This window comes from Anopheles maculipalpis, chromosome X (assembly GCF_943734695.1).
Source record: "Anopheles maculipalpis chromosome X, idAnoMacuDA_375_x, whole genome shotgun sequence".
NCBI lineage: Eukaryota > Metazoa > Arthropoda > Insecta > Diptera > Culicidae > Anopheles > Anopheles maculipalpis.
This window is the reverse complement of record NC_064870.1, coordinates 4,974,853-4,998,120: the sequence shown is the minus strand read 5'-3', so window position 1 is coordinate 4,998,120 and position 23,268 is coordinate 4,974,853. Positions and strand designations below refer to the sequence as shown.

Sequence of the window (23,268 nt, the reverse complement as noted above, 5' to 3'; positions counted from 1 at the left end):
GTTGGATGCACGCGATGTAATTCAAGTCTAGCAGACATTTGAGGCAGGAAAATGTTCAATCAATCCTGACTTTAGTTTACAGCGTCGAGTCGGAGAGTTGAAGTCGGGCCGAGTTTTGTTCTGTAAGTTACCCAGCGATCAAAATCATGCTTCTCACTATAGTGAGGAGGAATATATCTATCGATGATTTGTGTAAGTTGTGTGCAATGTTCTCCTCGAGATGAAGCGAAAAAAATATTCAATCCAAAACCGCAAATTATCCTAACCGAATGTAAAGCGGGCTTGAGGTTTCATTGCTCGGTGGCATTATCGTACGTCCGGTCCGGTGTGCGTGTGAGTGTGTATGACCCAAAACAAACGACGCTTATATTTGACGGTTTTCTCACATTTTTTTATTCCTTTATTTTACACCGTCCAGTTTAGGACGATCGCATTCGTTTCATTTTCATGCGTCTATTCTGAAACCAAACTTTGACCTGTCTTTCGCTTAACATAAGCGCCACGGCGATCTCGTACCGACGCAGCCGGGTCAAGTAGTGCGAATGAGCATATTCCGATTCAAGCGCCTTTATCTGTAAAAATAAACGATATCAATGTTAGAAAAAGCGTTGTCTAGCTTGGACAATATGGCCTGTGGCACAGCTAGATCGTTCCGATTTTTTTCGCACCATTCGGTGGTTCGGAAGGTTATGCCATCTGTCAAATTCCATATAAAACACAGTACACGGTCTGAGATCTCCAAGCAAAAACTCAAAAAGTTGATAACTTTACGTCAAAAGGAATAAAAGTTTTTCAGCAATTGCCCCCTTTCAGACGGAAAACTCGGAAACATTTTGCCTCTCTGTCATTTCCCATTTTGCACTATGGCAGTTTGCGATTTAAGAGCGAGACAGCATGATAGATTCGCACCGTGCATAATCTCCTCACTGATTTTGCTCGCTGAGTTTGCAAATCCCATAGTTTGCATCTTTTTTGACTTTTCGATTTTTGAGTTCGTGGGTGATTTCGGTTCATGTACTGTAGATTTCGTGTTTCGTGGCGTATAAAATGCAAAAAACAAAATACCTGAGACTTTGTGAACGCGGTGCGTGCTTTGCGATTAGCAATACCCGATAACTTTGAGATTGGTTTTTGTGGTTGTTCTGACGATTTGTTGGTGTCGCCGGAATGGTTTTCCTTTGGCCGTATTGGACTGTGAGCAACGTCGTTGTTGTTTGTTTCCTTTGCACTTTCATCTGGAGAAGAGAGAGAGAGAGAGAGAGAGAGAGAGAGAGAGAGAGAGAAAGGTTTTACATGATTGAACGCTTGGAAAAAGGTTTTAAAGGACAGCGGCACCGGTCTTCAAACGGGAGGACCGGGGTTCAAATCCCATCCGGACCGTCCCCCGTAGTGAGGATTTACTAGCCAACTACATGGTATCGGCAGTTTTTAAAAATCATTTCGATGGCCTGCTTAACTTTGGGATGATCTCGGACCCTACCGGGTCATCATCATACATCTGGGTTCCTTGCAGTGACTGGCATGGTTTGCTTTACATACAGATATACAATCCTGCGTACGGGCAAGATGGTCCAGATGTGGATCATGGATCAGGGGGCGGACGCGATAGTTGTTGTTCGGACAGTCTCCATAGTGAAGACTGACCGGCATGATTTGGCCTTGTCTCTAATATATTTTTCTCTTTTAGGGACAAAGGAATGGAATGGTTGGAACACCTCAAAAAGAGGTTCCGGCAACGATCATCAAAACTCCAATAATGGCACGCAACGCAGAAGCCCCCGAACAAGGTAATTATTATTAACATCTTACCTTCAACGCCCGTGGTACTAAAAAGCAGCTGTCTTAATAATGGTGCACCACTAGACCATGGCTGAATGCACTTATCGTCCTTTGCCAGCTCCGAGTTGGGTTTTTCGTACGACAGAGCGTTCAACATATCAGCCGATGGTTCAAGCTCGTTGTATAGAAATGGTAGCACATCGTCGAGAAAGTTTTCCGGTGTACGATTGCTGTCGCCCTTCAGCCTTTGCTTGGCAGCATGCTCACTGTAATTACTGCCGTTGGTTAGATAGCTTACGGCACCGTCGAGCTCTTGCTGGTGGCGCAAAAATGGATGCACATCTGCGCAGGGCACCGGGCACATATCCGCGTGGCCATAGTGCAACGGCTGTCGGTCTGCGACGGTCAGACAGTTGAAAAGGCTGCAGTGGTCACGTTCGTTCGTTTTGGTGGTATTGTGCGAGGATTCTGTTCTGTTTTCAGCTGCCGCTTCGTGCTCATTGTACGTGGAACTGATTACCGAGCAGCGATCGTTGAGATATTCACCCATTGTCGACTGGCAGTAGTCGTTGTAAGGATGAACAGTCAAATTTTGTCCCAATACTGCGGATGCGGAATTAACAGACAGCGTAGAAGTTGATTGAGGTACGGCCAAGGGTTGATTTGTATAGAGCTGATAGCTTTGTTGTTGAGGATATTCGTGACAGTAGAGCACACCGTGTGATAGGTTGGCTGCCGGTGGTGAACAACTGCTGTTGCGTGTAGTAATGTTATCACTGGCAAATGCCTGGTTCGGATGCTTCATTGGAGGGTAGCTTTCCGAAGAATTTGCTGGCGACATTAGGTATCTGTTGCGGGATGTGATCGGTCGGTCCTGAGCTAGACACTCGGTCGAGCAGCACTGTTCATCCATATCACACTTGTATGTCCTGTATCGGAAACCCAAACACCAGATGAAGACCACTTAATTTATGATTAGCCTTTGAATGTTTCACACTTAAAAAAAAAACGGCAGTTCCAACAGATCTTTAGTTCCACGGCGGACAAACAAAAATGTGTTTACGCACTCAAATCAGCCACAATGCGCCAAGAATGCTACATCCCAATGTAGAGGCGCAAGTGCACGAGCACTACACAACCATATGAAGTACCAGAATAGACTGACGATCGTTCCAAGCAGTTGCAGAAAGCACAGCATCCCACGACGGAATTCAGCGTTGCCGAATCAACTCCGCCTACACTGATCTTCTAAACCAATCAACGTCACACTGTAAGAAAACGTGCCACGCTCAGGGCTTTTTTCTTTCCTTGTTTTTGTACCCATTTTCGTGTCACTTGCTGGATTGTAGTAACTTATTATTTTTAAAATATTCCGCACCGAAGTTATCCGTTTCCTGTATATTTATTTTCAGCTAAATTGTTTTACACACACACATTTTGCGGTACACATTTTTGCTTCATTTTCAAACCTTGTTTTTGATTTGTTTGTTTGTAAAATTCGATTCAATAATTTATAAAAAAAAATAAAATTTTCAAATACAATTTACTTCATACTAATTGCTACATGAATGTGATCGTACCATCGTATTGATTATTCTTCTTGACTTAATGGCTAACACTAAACTTATCGATACCACGTCATTGGATAGTCAGTACGGGTTGACGGGTTGACGACGGTTCGGATGGGATTTGAACCCCGGCCCTGCCGTTTGAAGATCGGCGCCGATGTCGCCTATACCACCGGCTCGAACCTCGCTGTATTGTATGATTACTGCATATAATTATACTTGCACGTTAGAGGATTGATTCAGAAGAAATCGATACTTGATCGTAGTAAGTTGGCCTTTTTTTATCTTTAAACTGCTGAAAGAATACAAATGTAGCAAACGCTGTCTACAGTGATTTTAGTGTAGTGTTACAAAAACCAACCGGCGACACCGCTCGCGACGGTTCGTTATTGACATTTTCCTGTTTGTTTTTAACTATTTATGACGAGAGATCATTTCCTATGCGCAAGTGTGCTACCTTCGGTGGTTTCGTATTCGACATGTGCTTTTTTTTTTGCTGTACGACGAATTTCTTTTCTATTGCTGCTCATACTGTCTAATCTAAGCATGTCTTATTTATGGTTACCGGAGTTCACTTGCAGAGAAATCTCCCATATGCTCGTTTCATCGATGCAATCCGTCGTCAGCATGTCTGGGAGCTCCCAGATCGTTCAGCCGCTCCAAAGAAAGACTCGTAGCGCAGTTGCACATTCGCAACATCTGGTAAACTAAATTCTAGCTAAAATCTTCTAGCAGCTCGAGCCGGAAATGAAGCTACTTCACCGTGTCAATGATGCGTGGTATCGCTGTGCGCAGTTTGCGGACCAACATCAATCAATTCGTGATACATTTGCAAACACATCGCGCCACCGACAAATAGGGCGGGATCGTAAAAGAGTCATCAAACAAACCCGATACGATTAGATGGCAGATAGCACCCCGCTCATCGGATTACTGCAACAGCGCTTTATGTCTCGTCAGAGATTCGCACCACTTGGACAAAGAGTGCATCAGAGCTGGAACTAGCCATGAAGAAGGGATTTTCCGAGTTTTCATGCTATGGCACACATATCTGGCTGCTGCTGCTACGTACATTGGAGCGTTTGTTATGATTTTATAGATTTCGCTTTATTCTTTTGCTCTTCACATAAGATCACAGTACAAACAACTGGATGCACATGCGGCTGGGAATAGGACCAAAGAGGAAAGACGTAGAAATAAAGACTTGATTGCCGGAGACTATTATTTCTAATATGTTTCCTCAACGTGATCATGCTGTTCTACTGTTCAAGTTTTAGTTCACCAAATCCTTGACTTGTGGACGACAGCTTTGCTTTTTGAAATCCGTTCGTTCATTTCGCCACTTGTTTTCGAGTACCTTGAATGAAATAAAATAGAATCAAAATGCAATAATCTTTTTAAAAAGGGCGTCGCTTTAATCAAGAGTAACAAAGCAATGGCCTCTCGCAAATGTAATGCCACATGGTTCCTTCCTCCAACCCTCGTTAGCCCCTATGCCTCTTGACGGAAACTGCCAAGGAAGAACAGGATAACAGGCTCACTGCTGTGTTGACACTCTCACACCACGATCCTAATGACTCCGCTTAGAAGTAAAATTTATAGCTCCTCGCCGAAAACAAAACAGAACGGAGAAAGTAAGCGAACCTTCTGGTGTAACTTGAGGATCAAGGAAAGGCAAAACAAACAACCACACCGACGGTACAAACAACAAGCACGCAGCGTCATGTATTAATCCATAAATCAAGGACCCGTTGAGGACTGTTGAGACCTTTCGACGCGGAGCCATGCGGTTGTGATGGAGAATTTATGGCAAGGGGTTTCAGATCAGCTACAGAGGTGAAGGATGCAGGATATCCTCACGATGATCGTTCTTGAGCGAGCAGTGCGATCCGTGCGGTATATGACGCGTGTTTCATAAAGCGGACAGGTGCGTCTTAAGAAGCCACCTTAGGATTTTAGAGCAGCAGATTGTATGAACAAATTCCTATCAACGATCTTTAACTGACTTACTAGACTTGCCGATACCACATAGTTGGGTAGTCACTCCTCACCACGAGGGGATCCGGATGGGATTTGAACCCCGATCCTGCCGTTTGAAGACCGATGCCGCTGTCACCTACACCGGGCCGCCCCGTATAAAAACATTATAATCACTTTACGGTGAAGCTTCTTTATTTATTTATATATTTGCTTGTTTTCTTGTCCGCCATTTATAAGCCACACAAGATAACATAGTTTGCTTTGGGACTTTTGTTATGGTGTTGTAAAACGGTGAATTTCCTTTTGATCATCTGAGGATACTTATTGCAGAACGAGTCAATTTTCTTTGGACACTTTCGGTACGTTTGATTGTCAGTATAAGGACTCCAAAGAATTAAACCATTTTTTATTATTGATGTTACTGGACAGGCATTTTACACACATAGGACTCACTAAACTCGTTTGTCATCTTTCGAATGAAACTGAAATTTGTAGCTTTTTTTTAGTATGCCTTATACGTGATTTATGAGAGTTAATTTATTATCTAGTTCTACACCAGAAGTCACACATCCTATCAGTAATCGTTTGCCTGCATAGACTATAGTGTCTGGCGCGAGAAAACGAGGCGCGAAACCAAAACAATATGGGAGTTGGAAAGCCTAGCCTGTTGAGCTTTGTTAATAGTATATCTATGGATAAACTGTCGATAAGATGTACTATTTTCCCTCCCCAATCCATTCAATTTCCCTACATTTATGTCTCTCTAAGATGGACCTCTTTAATCGATGGCATTCTCCAAAGTTAGAAACGTGCTCCAAATCGATAATGTTGTGATGTTTCTATCAAATATCTATCCTGGAAACATCTTTAAGCTGCCCATACCCACGTTGGTCCCTGTGCATCTTAGGGAGGTTTTCCTTAGTTAAACTTCTTTGTACTTTATTCCGAAAACATTTGTCATGTAAAGCGGCTTAGAAGTTTGTTGTTGATTTCTGAATTCTCGCCCGAAAATCTAAAAAAAATATATTTAACTGATCTGTTCAATCATGTATTTAACGAGTGCATGTTATTAATTCGGTCACACTTATGATTTACCCTACAATGCCCCAGTGCAAAACTAACATTTCAACTAATCTTTTTTTTTCACTTCAAGCATACCACACGTGTTAGGTAGTGGTGACAAACATTCGCCTCACAGCATAAATGGTTTCAGAAGACTCAGCTGCAAATCTCATTACCAGTTTATTAATAAATTAACCGCTTCATCGGCGCTGGGAACATTTTCGGCTCGCAGCGTAATGGAAACGGAAACACCAACTACAATCGGCTGGTAAGACAAATGTTTTTGTAGCACCATTCGACGCCGGCGAAAAGTATAACTAGGAGCCATTAGGGTGAAATCATGCTTAAGCGTTACTTCTACTCGGGGTAATTTTTATGCCTTTGGCGTCCCACTTAAAGGCAATTTAAATTTGTTCCCTCGAATAATCACATTACAATGGACTGCATGTGGTTCCGGTAACATTTCTGGTCAGAGCTGATCTAAATGTAATATATTTGAAACATTTTTCGTTCGTACTGCTATCGATTTCACATTTGTTTATGTCGATACAGTATTCTAATTGATAGAAAAGGGATTTTCAACATTTTTAATATTTAATATTTCAAAATCTATTTTCAATTCACTGCGGCTTTTTAAGTCGCACCTGTCCGCTTTATGAAACACGCGTCATATGCCGCACGGATCGCACTGCTCGCTCAAGAACGATCATCGTGAGGATATCCTGCATCCTTCACCTCTGTAGCTGATCTGAAACCCCTTGCCATAAATTCTCCATCACAACCGCATGGCTCCGCGTCGAAAGGTCTCAACAGTCCTCAACGGGTCCTTGATTTATGGATTAATACATGACGCTGCGTGCTTGTTGTTTGTACCGTCGGTGTGGTTGTTTGTTTTGCCTTTCCTTGATCCTCAAGTTACACCAGAAGGTCCGCTTACTTTCTCCGTTCTGTTTTGTTTTCAGCGAGGAGCTATAAATTTTACTTCTAAGCGGAGTCATTAGGATCGTGGTGTGAGAGTGTCAACACAGCAGTGAGCCTGTTATCCTGTTCTTCCTTGGCAGTTTCCGTCAAGAGGCATAGGGGCTAACGAGGGTTGGAGGAAGGAACCATGTGGCATTACAATTGCGAGAGGCCATTGCTTCGTTACTCTTGATTAAAGCGACGCCCTTTTTAAAAAGATTATTGCATTTTGATTCTATTTTATGTCATTCAAGGTACTCGAAAACAAGTGGCGAAATGAACGAACGGATTTCAAAAAGCAAAACTGTCGTCCACAAGTCAAGGATTTGGTGAACTAAAACTTGAACAGTAGAACAGCATGATCACATTGAGGAAACATATTAGAAATAATAGTATGTCTCTGGCGATCAAGTCTTTATTTCTACGTCTTTCCTCTTTGGTCCTATTCCCAGCCGCATGTGCATCCAGTTGTTTGTACTGTGATCTTATGTGAAGAGCAAAAGAATAAAGCGAAATCTATAAAATCATAACAAACGCTCCAATGTACGTAGCAGCAGCAGCCAGATATGTGTGCCATAGCATGAAAACTCGGAAAATCCCTTCTTCATGGCTAGTTCCAGCTCTGATGCACTCTTTGTCCAAGTGGTGCGAATCTCTGACGAGACATAAAGCGCTGTTGCAGTAATCCGATGAGCGGGGTGCTATCTGCCATCTAATCGTATCGGGTTTGTTTGATGACTCTTTTACGATCCCGCCCTATTTGTCGGTGGCGCGATGTGTTTGCAAATGTATCACGAATTGATTGATGTTGGTCCGCAAACTGCGCACAGCGATACCACGCATCATTGACACGGTGAAGTAGCTTCATTTCCGGCTCGAGCTGCTAGAAGATTTTAGCTAGAATTTAGTTTACCAGATGTTGCGAATGTGCAACTGCGCTACGAGTCTTTCTTTGGAGCAGCTGAACGACTGGGAGCTCCCAGACATGCTGACGACGGATTGCATCGATGAAACGAGCATATGGGAAATTTCTCTGCAAGTGAACCGCGGTAACCATAAATAAGACATACTTAGATTCGACAGTATGAGCAGCAATAGAAAAGAAATTCGTCGTACAGCAAAAAAAAAAGCACATGTCGAATACGAAACCACCGAAGGTAGCACACTTGCGCATAGGAAATGATCTCTCGTCATAAATAGTTAAAAACAAACAGGAAAATGTCAATAACGAACCGTCGCGAGCGGTGTCGCCGGTTGGTTTTTGTAACACTACACTAAAATCACAATGCATAGCAGTAGATCGTTCGTTCGTTACAACAGCAATCTGTCTTGCCTGGTGGAAAGCAAGTTTTGATGCAGAATTGGAAAGATAGTCCTTATTAAATAAAGATAACTAGTGAACTTGAACAGCTGGTTTACGGGAAGGAATCCAGCAATGGATAAAATGTTTCAAGAAAAGCGATGACCGAAAAGAGTCGAATCTACTATTGAATAACACACTGCACACGAATGTTTTGTTAACATAAGACAATTTAAGTTGATTTTAATTGCTTTTCTTGACTTAACGATCTACTAAGAGGCTTACTAATCGAATGCCTTACTAGACTTGCAGATAACACGTAGTTGAATAGTCAGTCCTCACTACGGGGGAACGGTACAGATGGGAATTGCCATGTGTAGACCGTTGCTGCTAACGCCTAACCACCGAGTAGCCTCAATTTTTATTTTATTTAATTGTGTGGGGACTGAGCCGAATTTTGTGATCTCCTAGGTTTTTTCTTTCTTAGTTTATTCGATGAAAAATCTGTTTCAACTGTAGTTAACTGAAAAAAGTATTTCAAAAATTCAAAAGTTAACTCTTTTGAGAGAGTGCAGACTTGTGAGTGACTCTCTTAGATGTTGCGAGCAGCACCGACTCGATCCGATTCGATGTGTCGTCGTGTAACAGTGTCTTATTGGATCGTATAAAGCTCCATTTACACGAGTGCAGTTAATACGATCGACTTAATCAAAAGTCTTTGAAAGGCAATTTTTCTACAAAACTATAATTTTTGTATATTTCCCTTTCGACAAAAAGGTATCACATTTTGGAATTGAAAATTCCATCCAAAAACAAACCGATACAAAAAGACGATCGGGGGAAAAGCTTCCGCTTCTGCTTTATTGTGTAACCAGAGCTTTCGTGCGACGAGCATAAAGAAGAAGTAGGACGGCCGTGTAAACTTCATGCCCATACGCCTTCCACCTCTCGAATGGTTAGAAAGCTCGAAAGCCCGAGCCCTTTCACAGTCAACCCGCGACATTCCGTCATTCAATATCGTACCAAGTGCTTTAAAAAATACACGCGTAAATCAAAAGGTGCCTACCAAGTTCCGACAAACAGTGACGCATCGTGCGTAACATGTGGACCAGATCGTTCTATGTGTGGTTTGCATCGACGACAACATTACTGCTCACGACCGAGATAGCAACATCAAACGGTGGGTCAATCAACTAGGGGCAAACCATTTGCTTCCAGAATCTGCAGAATCGCAGCCTGCTTCGAATCAACTACAAACCATCAAACAGGCAACAGCAGCGAGTTGCTCTCGCTGATGTATGCGGATGTATTCCCTGGTCACAAGCGCGCTGTGATTGAACGGCAAAGGTAGCAGCGCTTGAAGGCCGTCCGTTCAGCTTTTAGAAAGTCTCGAATGTTTGCGCGTGGAACAATCATCATCGACCCCTCCTCCGATAAACAACCTGCGTGTCAAGTCCAAGCTGTGCTCCTCCAACACCACAAGCTTTACAACGAAAATATTAATCAATTTTACTTTGCTCGCCTCGCCTGATACATTCTAGCGCTGCTGAAACGATGCTACCAATGTCGATCGCGGAGCGAACTCGGCAGCTGCAAAGATCCGTTCCTGTGGAATGCCACACAAGTTGAGAGTGAACGTGGCGTGTCGGCCGTACCTTGCGCCTCCGGCTGGTGTGGCAAAGTGATCGAGGGGATGGGCTCGTTCCGTGAGGATGGTAAGCAGAAGAAAAAGAAAAACGAATCGCCTCCTCCGGATTGGTATTTAATTTTCACTCACACAACCATACACAGATTACGATATGGCCACCCAGCGCATGTGCGTCCAGCGAGGACCCTCCGATTCTGAAGATCGCTGCGCGTATACCGTCTACAACCACAAGAAGGTGTACATGTGCTTTTGTCAAGGCGATCTCTGCAACGGTACCGACACACCGAGAGCACGTTGGGTTAGCCTGTGCAGTAGTAGTAGTGCGATGCTACTATCGCTAATCCTGCTGCGGTTCTATTTATGCTAGATTTCACCGATCCGGTGTAGGATATTTACATCCGTTGTCGTGTCGGTCCCAAACCTGATCTGATAAACGCTTCAAGGGGAGAGGAGGGATGCAGCAAACGTAACGCAGGTCTTTTAACATTCCGCCCATTTGTTTGTAAAAAGGCAACGATACTCCTATTACTTATAATACTCTTACTATAAATGTTTTGTTTATCAATACCAGGAATCACGTGTGCTTAGGAGTTAGTTTAATTTGTTGTACCAACTATCGAAGCGCGACCTAAATTATATCAAAAGACAATTTTATTATTTTTATTTTTGGATCGATTTAATGATATTTTGATTCTAGAGGTGTAAGATCTTGATGAATAAATTTGAACTACTTGTGATCCGTAAAAGAGGCGCGTCTGTCTTGTTAAGCATTCTCCAACAAGAGTTTCGGATGTTTTGTAGGGTTCTAAAAATATTAAATATCTTAGGCTTACACGCAAAGAACTAAGCGAATGGGGCAACTTGAAAGTCCGTTACCAGTCGAAACATACACGGTGGTCATTAAACTTAAGAGTCCAATTTTTTTTTTAAATATGTCTGGTTAAGTTAGTTCTCAGTAATCAGTTCTTGCGAAAGGTTCTTGCAGGAATATGAATTTTCCAACACTTGACGCTTGAGGCGCATAGCTCTCGCCCAAATCTAATCTAAACAGTAAACAATGAGTATGGTTTGTTTGGATGTGGTGGTCACGTTACGGAACTTTTCAAATCTATTCTACCAGCGATTGGAAGAAACACACCCAAACTACCGATTTAGTTTCGAATTTAAGGACGAGTAATCGTTTTATATGTGGATATTAAGCGTTGTGGATAGGAGAGTTCACTAGATTGTCTACGAGGTAATCCTACCTTTTTGATATAGCCATATCGATGATCGAGAAATGGCCTGGTACACGATCTCGTCTCACTTGCAACGCATCTATGGCACAGGATAAGGTAAGGCATCATGGCAGAGAAGCGCGATTGAATCCTAGGTAGTACCGGAGTACAATCCACGTGAAGTATTCTTGCTCCTGTTCAAGTCTTGCAGCCCAGACCATAGTGGCATAATTCCAAACAATAGACGCAAATCCAACAGGTGTGCGGACTAAACTGGACTAGAAAAGCGCTTGAAGGCATGGAATGGATCGTTGTGGATGTCGGATAAAAGTCGACGGATCAGGCCCAAACAAGTGAAGGAGTCCCAATCACTCCCAATTTCATTTATTGGGACTGAGAACCAGGTTGGCAGACGAATTTTGATGTCATCGGTATGCATACATTAAATTTCCGGAGCTAATGAACGGAGCGGACACACATGAATCTAACTTGTCTTCGTACGCACGACCTACAAGAAAAGATTTGAGCTTTTACCCGGTTTCGTTTAAATTTAGACTTTTATTCACGTATATTTATGCATTAATTACAATTACAGAGCGCTTACAAAGGATACAGAAAATCCTAGTGCTCTTATGTGGTTGTGGATCCATTTTCTTCAGACTAACATAAAAAAGGGCGTCTTGCTAAGAGAGGTTTTTTGTTTTTAAATCAAGCCCAATATCCAATATTTAATGTGACAATTTTTTTTTACTTCTTTTACCTTATTTTCCTTTCCGTATGCGGATTGAATTTAAAATCGTTTGGAAAGCCTTTGTTTCCAATCGCAATGAAATCATATTGAACACCCATTTCTTTACAATCGTTTATTTAACACTAGACACTGAATATAAGCTGTATACTGACTCCAAATGATAAGCTTTACTTTTCAGTAAATTTAACTATCATTTTTACAACGTGATTCAAATATTGGTTCAGGTTTCGCTTTTGCTTGATTACCTTGTTGTGTGCCTGTGTTTCATATTCACTTAATTCTTTTACAGATTTACCAGTTCTGGACCGTGTGTAACAGACAAGGTTTTAAAAGTATTACTCTTATCTATAATAAGCTTTTGCGTTTTGTTTAAAAAAAATTCACAATCTATTTCGTTTTCATTGCCTATAAATCTCTTCCGGTAGCGATAGAGAGTCTGATAAGCTTTTCACGTAAGATATTTTGCTGTTGACAATCGAATCTTCCGCGTTTAATTTCTTTGAACTGCGCGATGTGATTTTGTGAACACTTGTTTTACGACCAGAAAAATACATTGCTGATATGGTTGGACAGAAAATAAAATGTAATATACAATAAAAAGTATTGTAAATTTTTCTAACTCTAGCTGTACCTAGACGGTACACACAACACAAAAACATAAAAAATTACATAGAGACATATAATTCCTAATCCTGCTTTGAAGGCCTACTAAATCCATACACGGCATTGCATTTTTTTTTAAATAAACGTTTAACCTAAAGAATCGACATGTTGAGTCGAAAAAATGTAAAAAAGTAAGATCAATCATCTTACACGATGCACGATACTTGGGTTTGTGTACGATCGGCAAGATTGTGTAAGAAACCCTAATTAGCAATAGAAGCTTCGGCCAAACAATATTCCTTATCGATAATCGTACGTGAATCGCATATTGCCTACAGGTTGCGATAATTGTTGATTAAGTTGCATGCACAATAAAATCATAGCAGTTCTCTTCCGCTTAAACTAAACGTAAATGTACAATAATTTGTTTAAAAAAAAAAACTGCATACTACCATGCGATGGCACATCACCGGCTCCATGGGTCAGCTTCAGCACGTTGGTGGTGCTGGCTCTTATGCATCGTCCTCGATTGTCGGCGGGCGTGTCTTGACGCGCGTCAGCACTGGTCTGGCGGGTGCTGGGCGTTTTAATGCGGTTGGTGTACGCGGCTGTGCCGGTGCCTTGGCCGGGACTGTGCTAACATCGATTACATCGACCGTACCACCGGCTGCCGTCGTTTGACCTCGATGATACTTCGACTTGTGCGTCGACAGGGACCATTTCGTTTTGAACCGTGCGTCACACATGGCGCACACGTACGAATCCTGCATTGCAAAGTGTTTCGCCTGCCGGTGGCGCTTCATGGCGTTCATTGAGCAGAATGTACGGCGGCATTCCGGGCACTTGTGTAGCTTTTGCTCCGAGACAAGCTCGATTTTTTCCATCCTTACTGCAAAAGTGTAGAGAAGTACAAATAATGCGCATTGATTTACTTTTATCGCCCGTGAGGGACGAATCGTTAAGCCCAGTAACATCCCTGTTTGTCTTGATGATTTATGTTTATTTTGAACTAGTTTTTTTCGCAGCTAGTTCCTCTGCACCAGACCTAAGAGTAAGAATTGTCGTGGTTGCGCCGTTCGTTTAAAAAAAAATTTTTGTTGAACATGATCATAGATTCTCATAGCATCATGAGTTGACCAATTGCCAGAGGTGCTTTAAAAGGAAGCTTTTTTTTTATTCTTTATTCTACTTCAGTTTGTACAATTCTGTCATTTTTGTGAGGTTCAAGGCAACGATTCTTTGCACGCTTGCCAGAAGAGATGCCAAAGTCAACACAAAGAAAAAATAAATAAACGAACGAAAATGAGACAATCTTAAACCGCTGCTAAGGCTAGTGAATGTGGGAAGAAGATAATTTCCATTGTGAAACAGCATCTTGAACCATTTGTGCTAAATGGTTTTAGCTTATCCGCTTAACGTAAGTTTCGTCGCAGTCTTAAAAAAAATATACAAATAATAAGAAACAAACGAAAAACAATATGCAAAAACCCGGACGAACGCGTACTAAACAAAACTGCCGTATCGAATGCAGCCCTTAAACTCTATATCCTACGGTTGTTCGATCTGCTGGACCCTACTAACTTCATCACGTGGCTGCTTTAATTCGTGCGTGATGCGCACATGCTCGCGCAAGCTGTACTTGTTTTTAAACTGTTTGTTGCAGTGCTCGCACCGTTTCGGTTCGAGGCGGCTATGCTGCGTGCGCACATGCCGCCAAAGATTGCTCGCCGTGATTAGCAACCGACAAACTTTACATCTCGCCCACTTGTTTTCGCTAACAATATCTAAAAGTAGACAGAGGAGAGAAATAAAAACTTTAAAATAGTCGGTTGTGAGGAGAACGCAAGGATGCCCCTCGGTAAGTTTTAGGGCTCTGTACCCACACAACTTGAAATTCAAATTAAGAGAGAAAGTAAAATAACTTATACCGTCGTCTACAAGATTTACTCCCTGATGCTTTACGCTTACTCGTTCCCGTTTCCGTTCGTCCAAGAAATTGGCTAAAAGGACTTCCGGAGCGGGGTAAGTGATTTATTTTTTCAAACAAATCTTGCAACAGCAGCTACGTTCATAATCATGTCCTGATTGAATTTAAAGCCGCATATGACCGGATGATCTCATCGGGAATATGATACTGAGTAATATATTTCACATCAAGGATTTGCAGCTAATTACGGTTCATTCTGGCGTTAGGACTTGTAGAGATGGAATCTTCGGTGACCATCCGATCTTGCCATACGCTGATGATATAGGCATCATCGATTTGTGGCTCGTCCTATGTACCAGAGAATCATCAAAGGGTTCAAGAAGAGGCATAATACAGCAGATAGATCAAGAACTTGAAAGATCTTACAAGCCTTCCAGGAGACTTTGGGGGAAAAAAATTGGCTTACAAAATAGACTTGCTGATACCACATGGTTCGAAAGTCAGTCCTAACTACAGGGGAACGGTCCGATGGGATTGGAATCAATCAATCAGAATCAGAAACAAGAATCGTTTTCCAGATCAAATAGTCCGTTCTTTTGCGACCAATGAATTACTTTATATACGACCTTACCGTTGGAAAAGACATTTTTAAAATTTCGTAGCTGTTCGTAACTTAACTACACGTGTTAGGACGAGTTTGATAAAACTGGTACAGAAATAAGTTTATTACGATATTACGTGTCACGCTGCATTTCACAATGCAAGTATAAGAACAGTGTAAGTGTAAATCAGATCCAGTAAACGCGAAACACTGACAAATAATAGGAATTGGACTGTTTTCTTCCTCTCTTCCATTGTTCTATATAGATCAGATACGAAAGCACAACTGAAATAGCGGTAACCCCCATCACATCGTCATGCGAGCGAATGGATCAATGGGTAATATATCAATGTGCAACAGCGTGTACGTGTAAAGAACTTACTAAACGAGAAGATATTTAACTTTACGAAAGCAGAAATTACTCATCATCATCTATATGCTGCGTATATAACAGCACGTCGAGACTTTAATATGATTTAACTTGCTGCATACCATTCGGGCATGTCCAGCCACTTCCTGATGCTACGATGCCAAAAGAAGAGTTGTCCTTTTAATAAACAATGATGTGCCTACCTCATGCGTACTCTCGAATGATCCATAAGGATTTTCCGGTGCTATCGCAACTGAGAACCAACACGCAGTCTCGAATGCTTTTTTTTATATATACGCATCATGTAGATATGATCCAGGACACCTTAATCACTAAAACCGACCCGGCGCGGTTATTAAAGTATGCTCTCCCTCTCTCACACGCACACACACTACATCCAAAACATGTTGCTTTTAATGCTTCCTTAAATTTAGTTTCACACTATACACACCTTTTGTTTTTTAGGTTATAATCGCGTTTTCGTTTCATTCGGAAAGAATAATATTCTTGGTTAATCTCTACACATATGCGCCTCCAAATTGTTGTGAAACTCTCCACCCCCCCCCCCCCCTCCACCCCCGCAAGTGTAGTGCTTTTGCTTCGAATGACCATGAGACAGTTATATGTTATAAATCTCCATTTTGCTTTCCTTCTTCCAGCCAACGGATATAGTTAAAAAATATGTATAAAATCTTATGACAATATGCATTTACGTGGTCCTTGCACTGTATTTAAACCGATCGTTAGTTAAATTGTGTTGTTCAACATGAGCAATTGCATCAAATCAAAAAGTTGATTGTGGCGACCTTAGAGATAGAGACCGGAAACTAAACCTAATTAAAAACACTTTCAACGCCGCGATTCTCACTCGAGAGTAATCTTTCTTTACTTTTACAATTGATTATTACGGTCCAGTGCCGTATTGACAGTGTATTCTTTCTATTGCATCTTATTCCACACAGGATCCTAGTTTGATGGGAAAGAGTTGTCTCTTTCTTCAATAATACCCATCTCAGCAGGGAAGGGTGCCGTCCGCCACACGACAGGATCGGATTAATAAATCCAGACTGGTTCTCCCCGTGCGCCACGGATACAACCAAGTCAACGAAGCAAGCATTGTATCTGGAACCATACTCTCTCAGTACAGAGTAAGTACATACTTTAGATTTTCAATTAAAATTGCTCAAAAATTAAAGCAAAACATTTAACAAATACATTTACACACATAGGTTTTCTCCGTACCCTAATACAAGCGAAAAACATATCTATCCTTCCACGTATAAAATCATAATCTGAGCAGTTTTTGTATGCTTCACTACGTCGTATTTGCCATAATAACTGGCGCCGCTTGAAGCTCGCAATTTAAGCTATCCCTTGTTTTGTAGGGCTGTTCTAATGACATTATTTAAAACAGACAGCGAAACTTAAAATAAATACGCGCACATGCAATCGGTCTGTGGCTGTATTGGTCCTTCCTTACCAACGAAACTCACTACTTATGATCGCAACAAATGCAGCGAAGTGTATTGCAAATGTCCTAGAGTTTGCAGTAGCATTCTACATTCTACTGTAAGCATTAATAAAAAATAAACATCCTCAAAATCTGAGTTTCAAACGACTAATTGCAAACCTACACCTGTTTCGGTTGCTGTACACGCATGAAGGGGGTGTGGTCGTCTGAAGTTTTTTTCTTCTATATACAATACCTGATACGATAAAGAAAACTAAACGGCATTGATGAGGCCACCCCTGCCACAAGCCTGTTTGGCCTTGTTTCGTTGTCATTAACGACCGTCGGGACCGAATGAGACAGTTTACGGTATGATTTTCTCGTGCTTCAGCTTCATGTGGCGCTTGAGATTGGCGGTGCGGGACAAGATCGCACCGCAGATCGTGCATTTCGTGAGGCCCCTGTGTATATGCTGATGCATCGTGAGTGATTTCCAGGCGGCGAAGCTTTTGTCGCAATCTTTGCACTTGTATTTTTTGGGTTTCATTTTTTGCTCAAACACTTCTGCAAGAGAGAAGAGAGGAAAAATGTCATAAGGAGCTGCGTTTTTATTATTGTTGGCGTTTGCTTTTGTGTGTTATACAGAGAGGGCAGTTTTTTTGGGTTTGGTTTCGATTATTTGCAGTTTACTTTACAAATTCGGTAACGCGTTAGACATGCCGAGATAATATTCATAATATTGTTGTTGCTGCGTTATTATTATTATTTTTTTTTTTTTGTTGGGGGCGGACGGCGTACTAATAATACACGGACGATATTATCACTACGCAATTGACATAAAAACGCCTGTATGTTCGAGGATAAAGTGATTCCTATTGGAGAATTTCGTGCACTTTAAAAATTGGGCAAACGAAAGGCGAGCTTTCCAGCATAAAAACAACAAATTGCATTGCGCAACTAATTGGCAGCTATATGGCACCCATTCTCTGCGTCCCTTTTGAAGAAGTGTTCGAGCAAATGATTTAAAAATGGTACAATTTTTAAGTTACGTTTCAAGAAAAGAAAAACACATTTTACAATTATACGCTAATAGTATTAGTGAAGCGCCTGCAGCCAGGTGTACCGTGTTAATAATTATGTTATGTATCTCCTATCCCAAAAGAACCCTAAAAAGAACCTTTTTTCAGTAGAAACCTTTTTTTTTATTTTACTTAATAACATTTTGATAACCGATCATACGGCAGTTATCCGTAAAATTGAAGGTAAATAAAAACAAACCATTTTGATAAGAAATTTTCCTATGAGAAAATTATTTTGCTGTGAGGGACACGGCTTGGCCGCAATTACGTAAATAAAAATAATCTAGTGAATCTGTACACGACAGAACCGACCATCCAATACCTTCCGGATCGTCCTCCCGTAACGCAAAGCGTGATTGTACAGCTTCGAGCTAAATTCAAAAAAACAACACATTTCTGTAAAACAAGTTCATTTCTGTGCTTATAAAAGAGTACAAAATTTATTTATTTTGAAAAATTTATTTTATCTGAGCCTTATAAAAATAAAACAACAGCGTCCGATATCTTAGAGGTTGAACCAAGTAACGAAACAATACTTGGTGCATATCTTGGAGCTACCTTATCTTATCAATGGATTACGGCAGTTTCCATATTGGTCGTCACAAAAAAATATATATAAAATAATTATTTTCCCGCTTCGCGTCGTAAATAGTTTTTGTTTTTTTTTCACACACACACATACACACAGCAATTAATCGTGAAACCCGATTTAACTACTATAGTGTCATCGTGTCCTTTTTTTATATCAGTAGATTTAATCTAACCTACTATAAACAATACTTTTTCTTCTATGCTTCTTTTCCCAACAATTTGATCGGAAGATCCTGCTGTGAAACACACAAACACACCGTAAAGACTCTAACAAGCTGACATTTACTCCGATTTCATGTGCTTAAAGTTGAATCGAGCATCCAGCTTCAGCGTCACCTGGTGGATTTTGTTCAGGTGTATGCGCATGTCGTAGCTGCGCGAGAAAGAGCGCAAGCAAACCGGACACTTCGTTTTCCCCGAGTGCAAATCCTTATGCAGTGTCAAAGACATCGGGTGCTTGAAGCCCTTCCAACAGATACTGCACCGGAAGCGAAGTTCTGTGTCTGGAAGTTTAGAGATACAAGAGAAGAAGAGGAGAGATAGAGGAATGGTGGCAGAACGCAACGAGACAGACAGAGAGTGTGGGAGGAGTGCTGCTTGGAGCGTACAGAGAAAGCAGAACACAAAAGCAGGCCGGTACGACAAGGTTATGAAGCGACTGACTTTTTCTTTATTTCTGTATCAAATATTTTGTACAAAAATTAAACACACACACACATTCAAAAACGTCGGAACACACATAAAATGTTAAAACATTCAATGAATAATTAAGCTATCAATGTTAAACTAAATAAACGTAAAAGCAAATAAACCCAACAACAATGAAATGGAATGAAATGAGCATGAAAAAAAAAGATTCTGTCGTTTTCGCGCATTTAAGCGCTGAAACATAAGATCTAAATGAATCTTTAATGGCCATACTTATCATGTGCAGTGGGATATATACAAAATTTGTTTAAAAACAAAACTCTCGTCTCTCACGTTCTTCAACCACCAAAAGTCATGTATTCTCTGGGCATGTGTTATGGGAGTTGATGTTATCGGTTTTTGTACGAATTTCGATTAAATTTTCTACCGGGCACGGCGATGGCAACTTGAATAAATCATATCGCATACGACATTTAATTCTCACATCAGATCCACCAGAATGCAAGCAAAAATCGCTAATTTAGAATACTTTAACGTATGCATTACAACAAAGTGACATAAATGATCCGATTTTTCACATTTCCTATCGGCCAGACACGATCGGGCTTTTCTGGAGAAGGGAATGTTTATAGAGTGGGACCCTGGATCTGGCCATCCGTTGCCCCATCCATTTAGAAGTACCACAAAGTTGGCGAAGTGATGTTGTTAGCTCCTCGAAGCGAGCGCTGGAAAAAAGGAGCGTTCGGGAAAGGATTCTGCGGAATCCGGGTTGATTTTTAACCCGAATAAATCATCCAACAAATGAAGAAGTATCCAAAAAATTCAATTCAACCTTGCATGACAGTTTAAAAATTCAAATTTAGTCACACGGCATGTCGGTCTTTAATAAAATTCTGACCATTAGCTTCTTTCCCATCGGTACCCTTTTGCGAACCAACCATATCTCTCTCTCTTTCTCCACCCCCCCCCCCCCCCCCCCCAAATGAATTGTGAAACAGTAGCAACCACAACAAATGAAATCATTCGGCTTTCTTTTCGAGTACAGTGCAGGCTCACTCGGTATTGATATTAACTGCGATTTTCCCCACCCGAAAATAAAAAAAAACAACAGAACAAAAAAATGTAAAGCCAGCGTAGATCTGTTTCATACCTTGCAAAATGTTAGTTTTCGTCTGCTCATCGGTTGATCCTTGGAAAATACGACCTACGGGAAAAGGAGTGCGGGAAGGAAAGGTATAAAACGATTGTCGAACATACCATGGCCACCGGAGCCTACTTACTCATATCCATATCCGAGCCTTCTATCTCAATATTGTCCTGCGCCATATCTTCATCGTCGTCCTTTTCTTCAATGTTTTCCGAGACGAGTTCGTAGCTTTCTGTGAAGTAGTTTAATTTAGAAGCAGGGTTTAGTTTTTTTCTTCTTTTGCTGATCATCTTAAATGTCTGAGGATGACAAAATGCATCAAGAAGACTAGATCCAAAAAAATTGCTCTCCGTGGAATGATTAGTTGGATCTAGCGAAAGGTTATAAGGACTCTCGATGGAATAAATTTGGATTTGTACAGCGGCTACCTTGAAGGAACGTATTATTTGTGCCGTTACCAGGATTAAGCGGCTCTCCGACGCTGATAAATTCCGGTATTTCCATCTTCAGCGACGTGCCCGCCGATTGCCCATTTTCGGTGTATTGTTCTGCAACGCGCAGTTAACAAAATTGATATTGAAAAAAAAAAAGATCATTATTACAGGATTTTTCGCGAAGAACTAGAATTGTGCGGGGGATATCGGAACTAGAAAAAGAGGGTATATTTCGCCTAATATTTTTAAAATACCTACCAAGCGTTACCCCGAATCGCTTGCTAATGTTTCACCAACCAATTTCAAATATAGTTGTCCAATTCTACTTGTCTATCGTCCGGAAATGTCTCGCACATTTCTAGTTCCATCTATTAATGTTAAAAAATCTTCGAAAGACAAATGCATTCAAATTTCCTTACCATGTTCCTGTTCCTCTCGTGCGTCCTTTGTAGTGATGGTGTAGGTATCCGTCTCGTACAGTTCATTATCGCCCGATTGTCCTGAGCTCGTTGTTGTAACCGTTACCGTCGATCCGGACTGTACCGCTGAGTTTGCCTGTGACGCAATAATCTGCTGTCCCTTAACCTTTTTCTTTCTGGGTTGTACAACATTGTCCACGACTTCTTGTAAGGTGGTGGCTTGCGTAGTTTGATGTTGCGGTTGCGTTTGGGGGGTGGCCGTTTGCTGGTTTTGCTGCTGCTGTTGCTGCTGGGGCTGCTGCTGGGCTTGCTGTACGGCTACTTGTTGAACCTGCACCTGAACCTGCTGCTGCTGCGGCTGTTGTGGCGGTGCGGTGGTTTGTACCTGAATTTTGGCGATCGTGGGTTGCTGCTGGGGTTGCGCGATCGGAACAGTCACGGTGGAGGCGGTCAAGGTGGGCATTTCCGGTGGCGATTGTTTGATCAGTGGTTTGGTGATGATCGGTGCAGTTTGGATCTGTGCTTGTACCAGCTTCGGTTGATGGACTATGGTGGAGTTTGATGGCAAGGTAAGGTACAGCGAGTCTGTCGTCGTGATTGTTGCCGATTTGTCCAACACGGCCTGACTCTGTATCAGCTGCTGTGCAATGGCGGATGTGGTCGAGCTGGCCGGTTGACGTGAATCGGACGTATTGTCGGTAAGTCCCCGGATTGCCAGCACCTCCGCCGTGTGGAGAAACGAGGGCAGCTGTTCCTGCGGTACGCTCACTTCGCCCTGGTACATAAACTCAACCAGCGACATCAGGTCGGTGTAGCGCACATTTTTGAAAATAATTACTGGATGCTGGCAAGGGTTCTCCTTGAACACGTCCTTGAAGTACGGGCTGCAGGCGGAGAGCAATATTTTGTGAGCGCGTATCTTGCGCCCTTCGCAGCACAACGTCACATCGACAAAGTCCTCCTCATAGCGCAGCGAGTCGAATGCACCGGCTATGTAGGACGTGTAATTGTTCCACCGTAGGGAAAATTGTTGCGGATTCATGGTTCTGTTCGGTTACGGCCGCGCCAACGCACCCTAGGGATGTATCACGCTTTGCTTACTTGTTACACACACAAACCCCCCGTTTGTTATGCGAAACGCTGATTTAACCTTTTTTTATTTCACCTGCAACATCTACAAAATGGTGACGAACGCGACGAAGATCGAAGGAAAGAAAAGGATAGCAATAGAGAGGAAAGAACGGGAGAGAAAGATAAGAGAAATTTGCGAAAGTTAACATCAATACATTATTGTACACTACATTCGAATGTTTACACAGGCACAACTAAGTTACATCCACCCATTTGTTTGTAAGGAATGTGTTGCAAACTTGCGAAAGTGTTAGAAATAAATAAACGCTTGCAAGCTTCGACAAAGGGGTTCACACGCATCAGGGGGCATTGGTACGATATTGCCAGGCAGCAGCTTCGTGCACAAATAATATTTGATTGAGGTGGAACTATACTAATACGGCGCCAACCCTAACTTTCGGTACACTGCGGAAACATATTGCACTTACTACTTTCTGTGAATTTAAAAGCGTTAGCAGCGTTTTTAGCGCGTTTTTACTCCGAGACGCTATTCTCCAACCACCCCCACTGAAGCGTATTCTTGAACAACTCTTCTCCTTGTTCTTTCTGTCAGGTAAAAGAAGAGGAAAATGCCCATTCTGAACAACATGTCAAAAAGCGTCA

The 23,268-nt window shown here is 41.7% G+C and overlaps 3 protein-coding genes across 3 annotated transcripts; 1 reads left to right on the top strand and 2 right to left on the bottom strand.

Annotated features, from left to right (window-relative positions):
* Positions 1-419: 419 nt before the first annotated feature.
* LOC126562644 (homeobox protein Hox-D5-like) lies at positions 420-2,692 on the bottom strand. Its single transcript, XM_050219208.1, has 3 exons — positions 1,810-2,692; positions 1,066-1,235; positions 420-572 (listed from the first exon to the last, which is right to left on the bottom strand). The coding sequence occupies exons 1-3, from the start codon at positions 2,690-2,692 to the stop codon at positions 420-422; spliced, it is 1,206 nt and encodes a 401-aa protein (XP_050075165.1).
* A 7,047-nt stretch (positions 2,693-9,739) lies between these two features.
* Positions 9,740-10,670, top strand: LOC126561126 (uncharacterized). The gene is made up of 3 exons (XM_050217074.1): positions 9,740-9,829; positions 10,191-10,364; positions 10,441-10,670. The coding sequence occupies exons 1-3, from the start codon at positions 9,751-9,753 to the stop codon at positions 10,662-10,664; spliced, it is 477 nt and encodes a 158-aa protein (XP_050073031.1). The 5' UTR covers positions 9,740-9,750; the 3' UTR covers positions 10,665-10,670.
* Positions 10,671-17,579: 6,909 nt separating this feature from the next.
* Positions 17,580-22,595, bottom strand: LOC126557377 (protein bric-a-brac 1). The gene is made up of 5 exons (XM_050213126.1): positions 21,535-22,595; positions 21,110-21,229; positions 20,815-20,913; positions 20,685-20,738; positions 17,580-17,780 (listed from the first exon to the last, which is right to left on the bottom strand). Exons 1-5 carry the CDS (start codon positions 22,574-22,576, stop codon positions 17,581-17,583), a joined length of 1,515 nt encoding a protein of 504 aa, XP_050069083.1. The 5' UTR covers positions 22,577-22,595; the 3' UTR covers position 17,580.
* Positions 22,596-23,268: the final 673 nt, after the last annotated feature.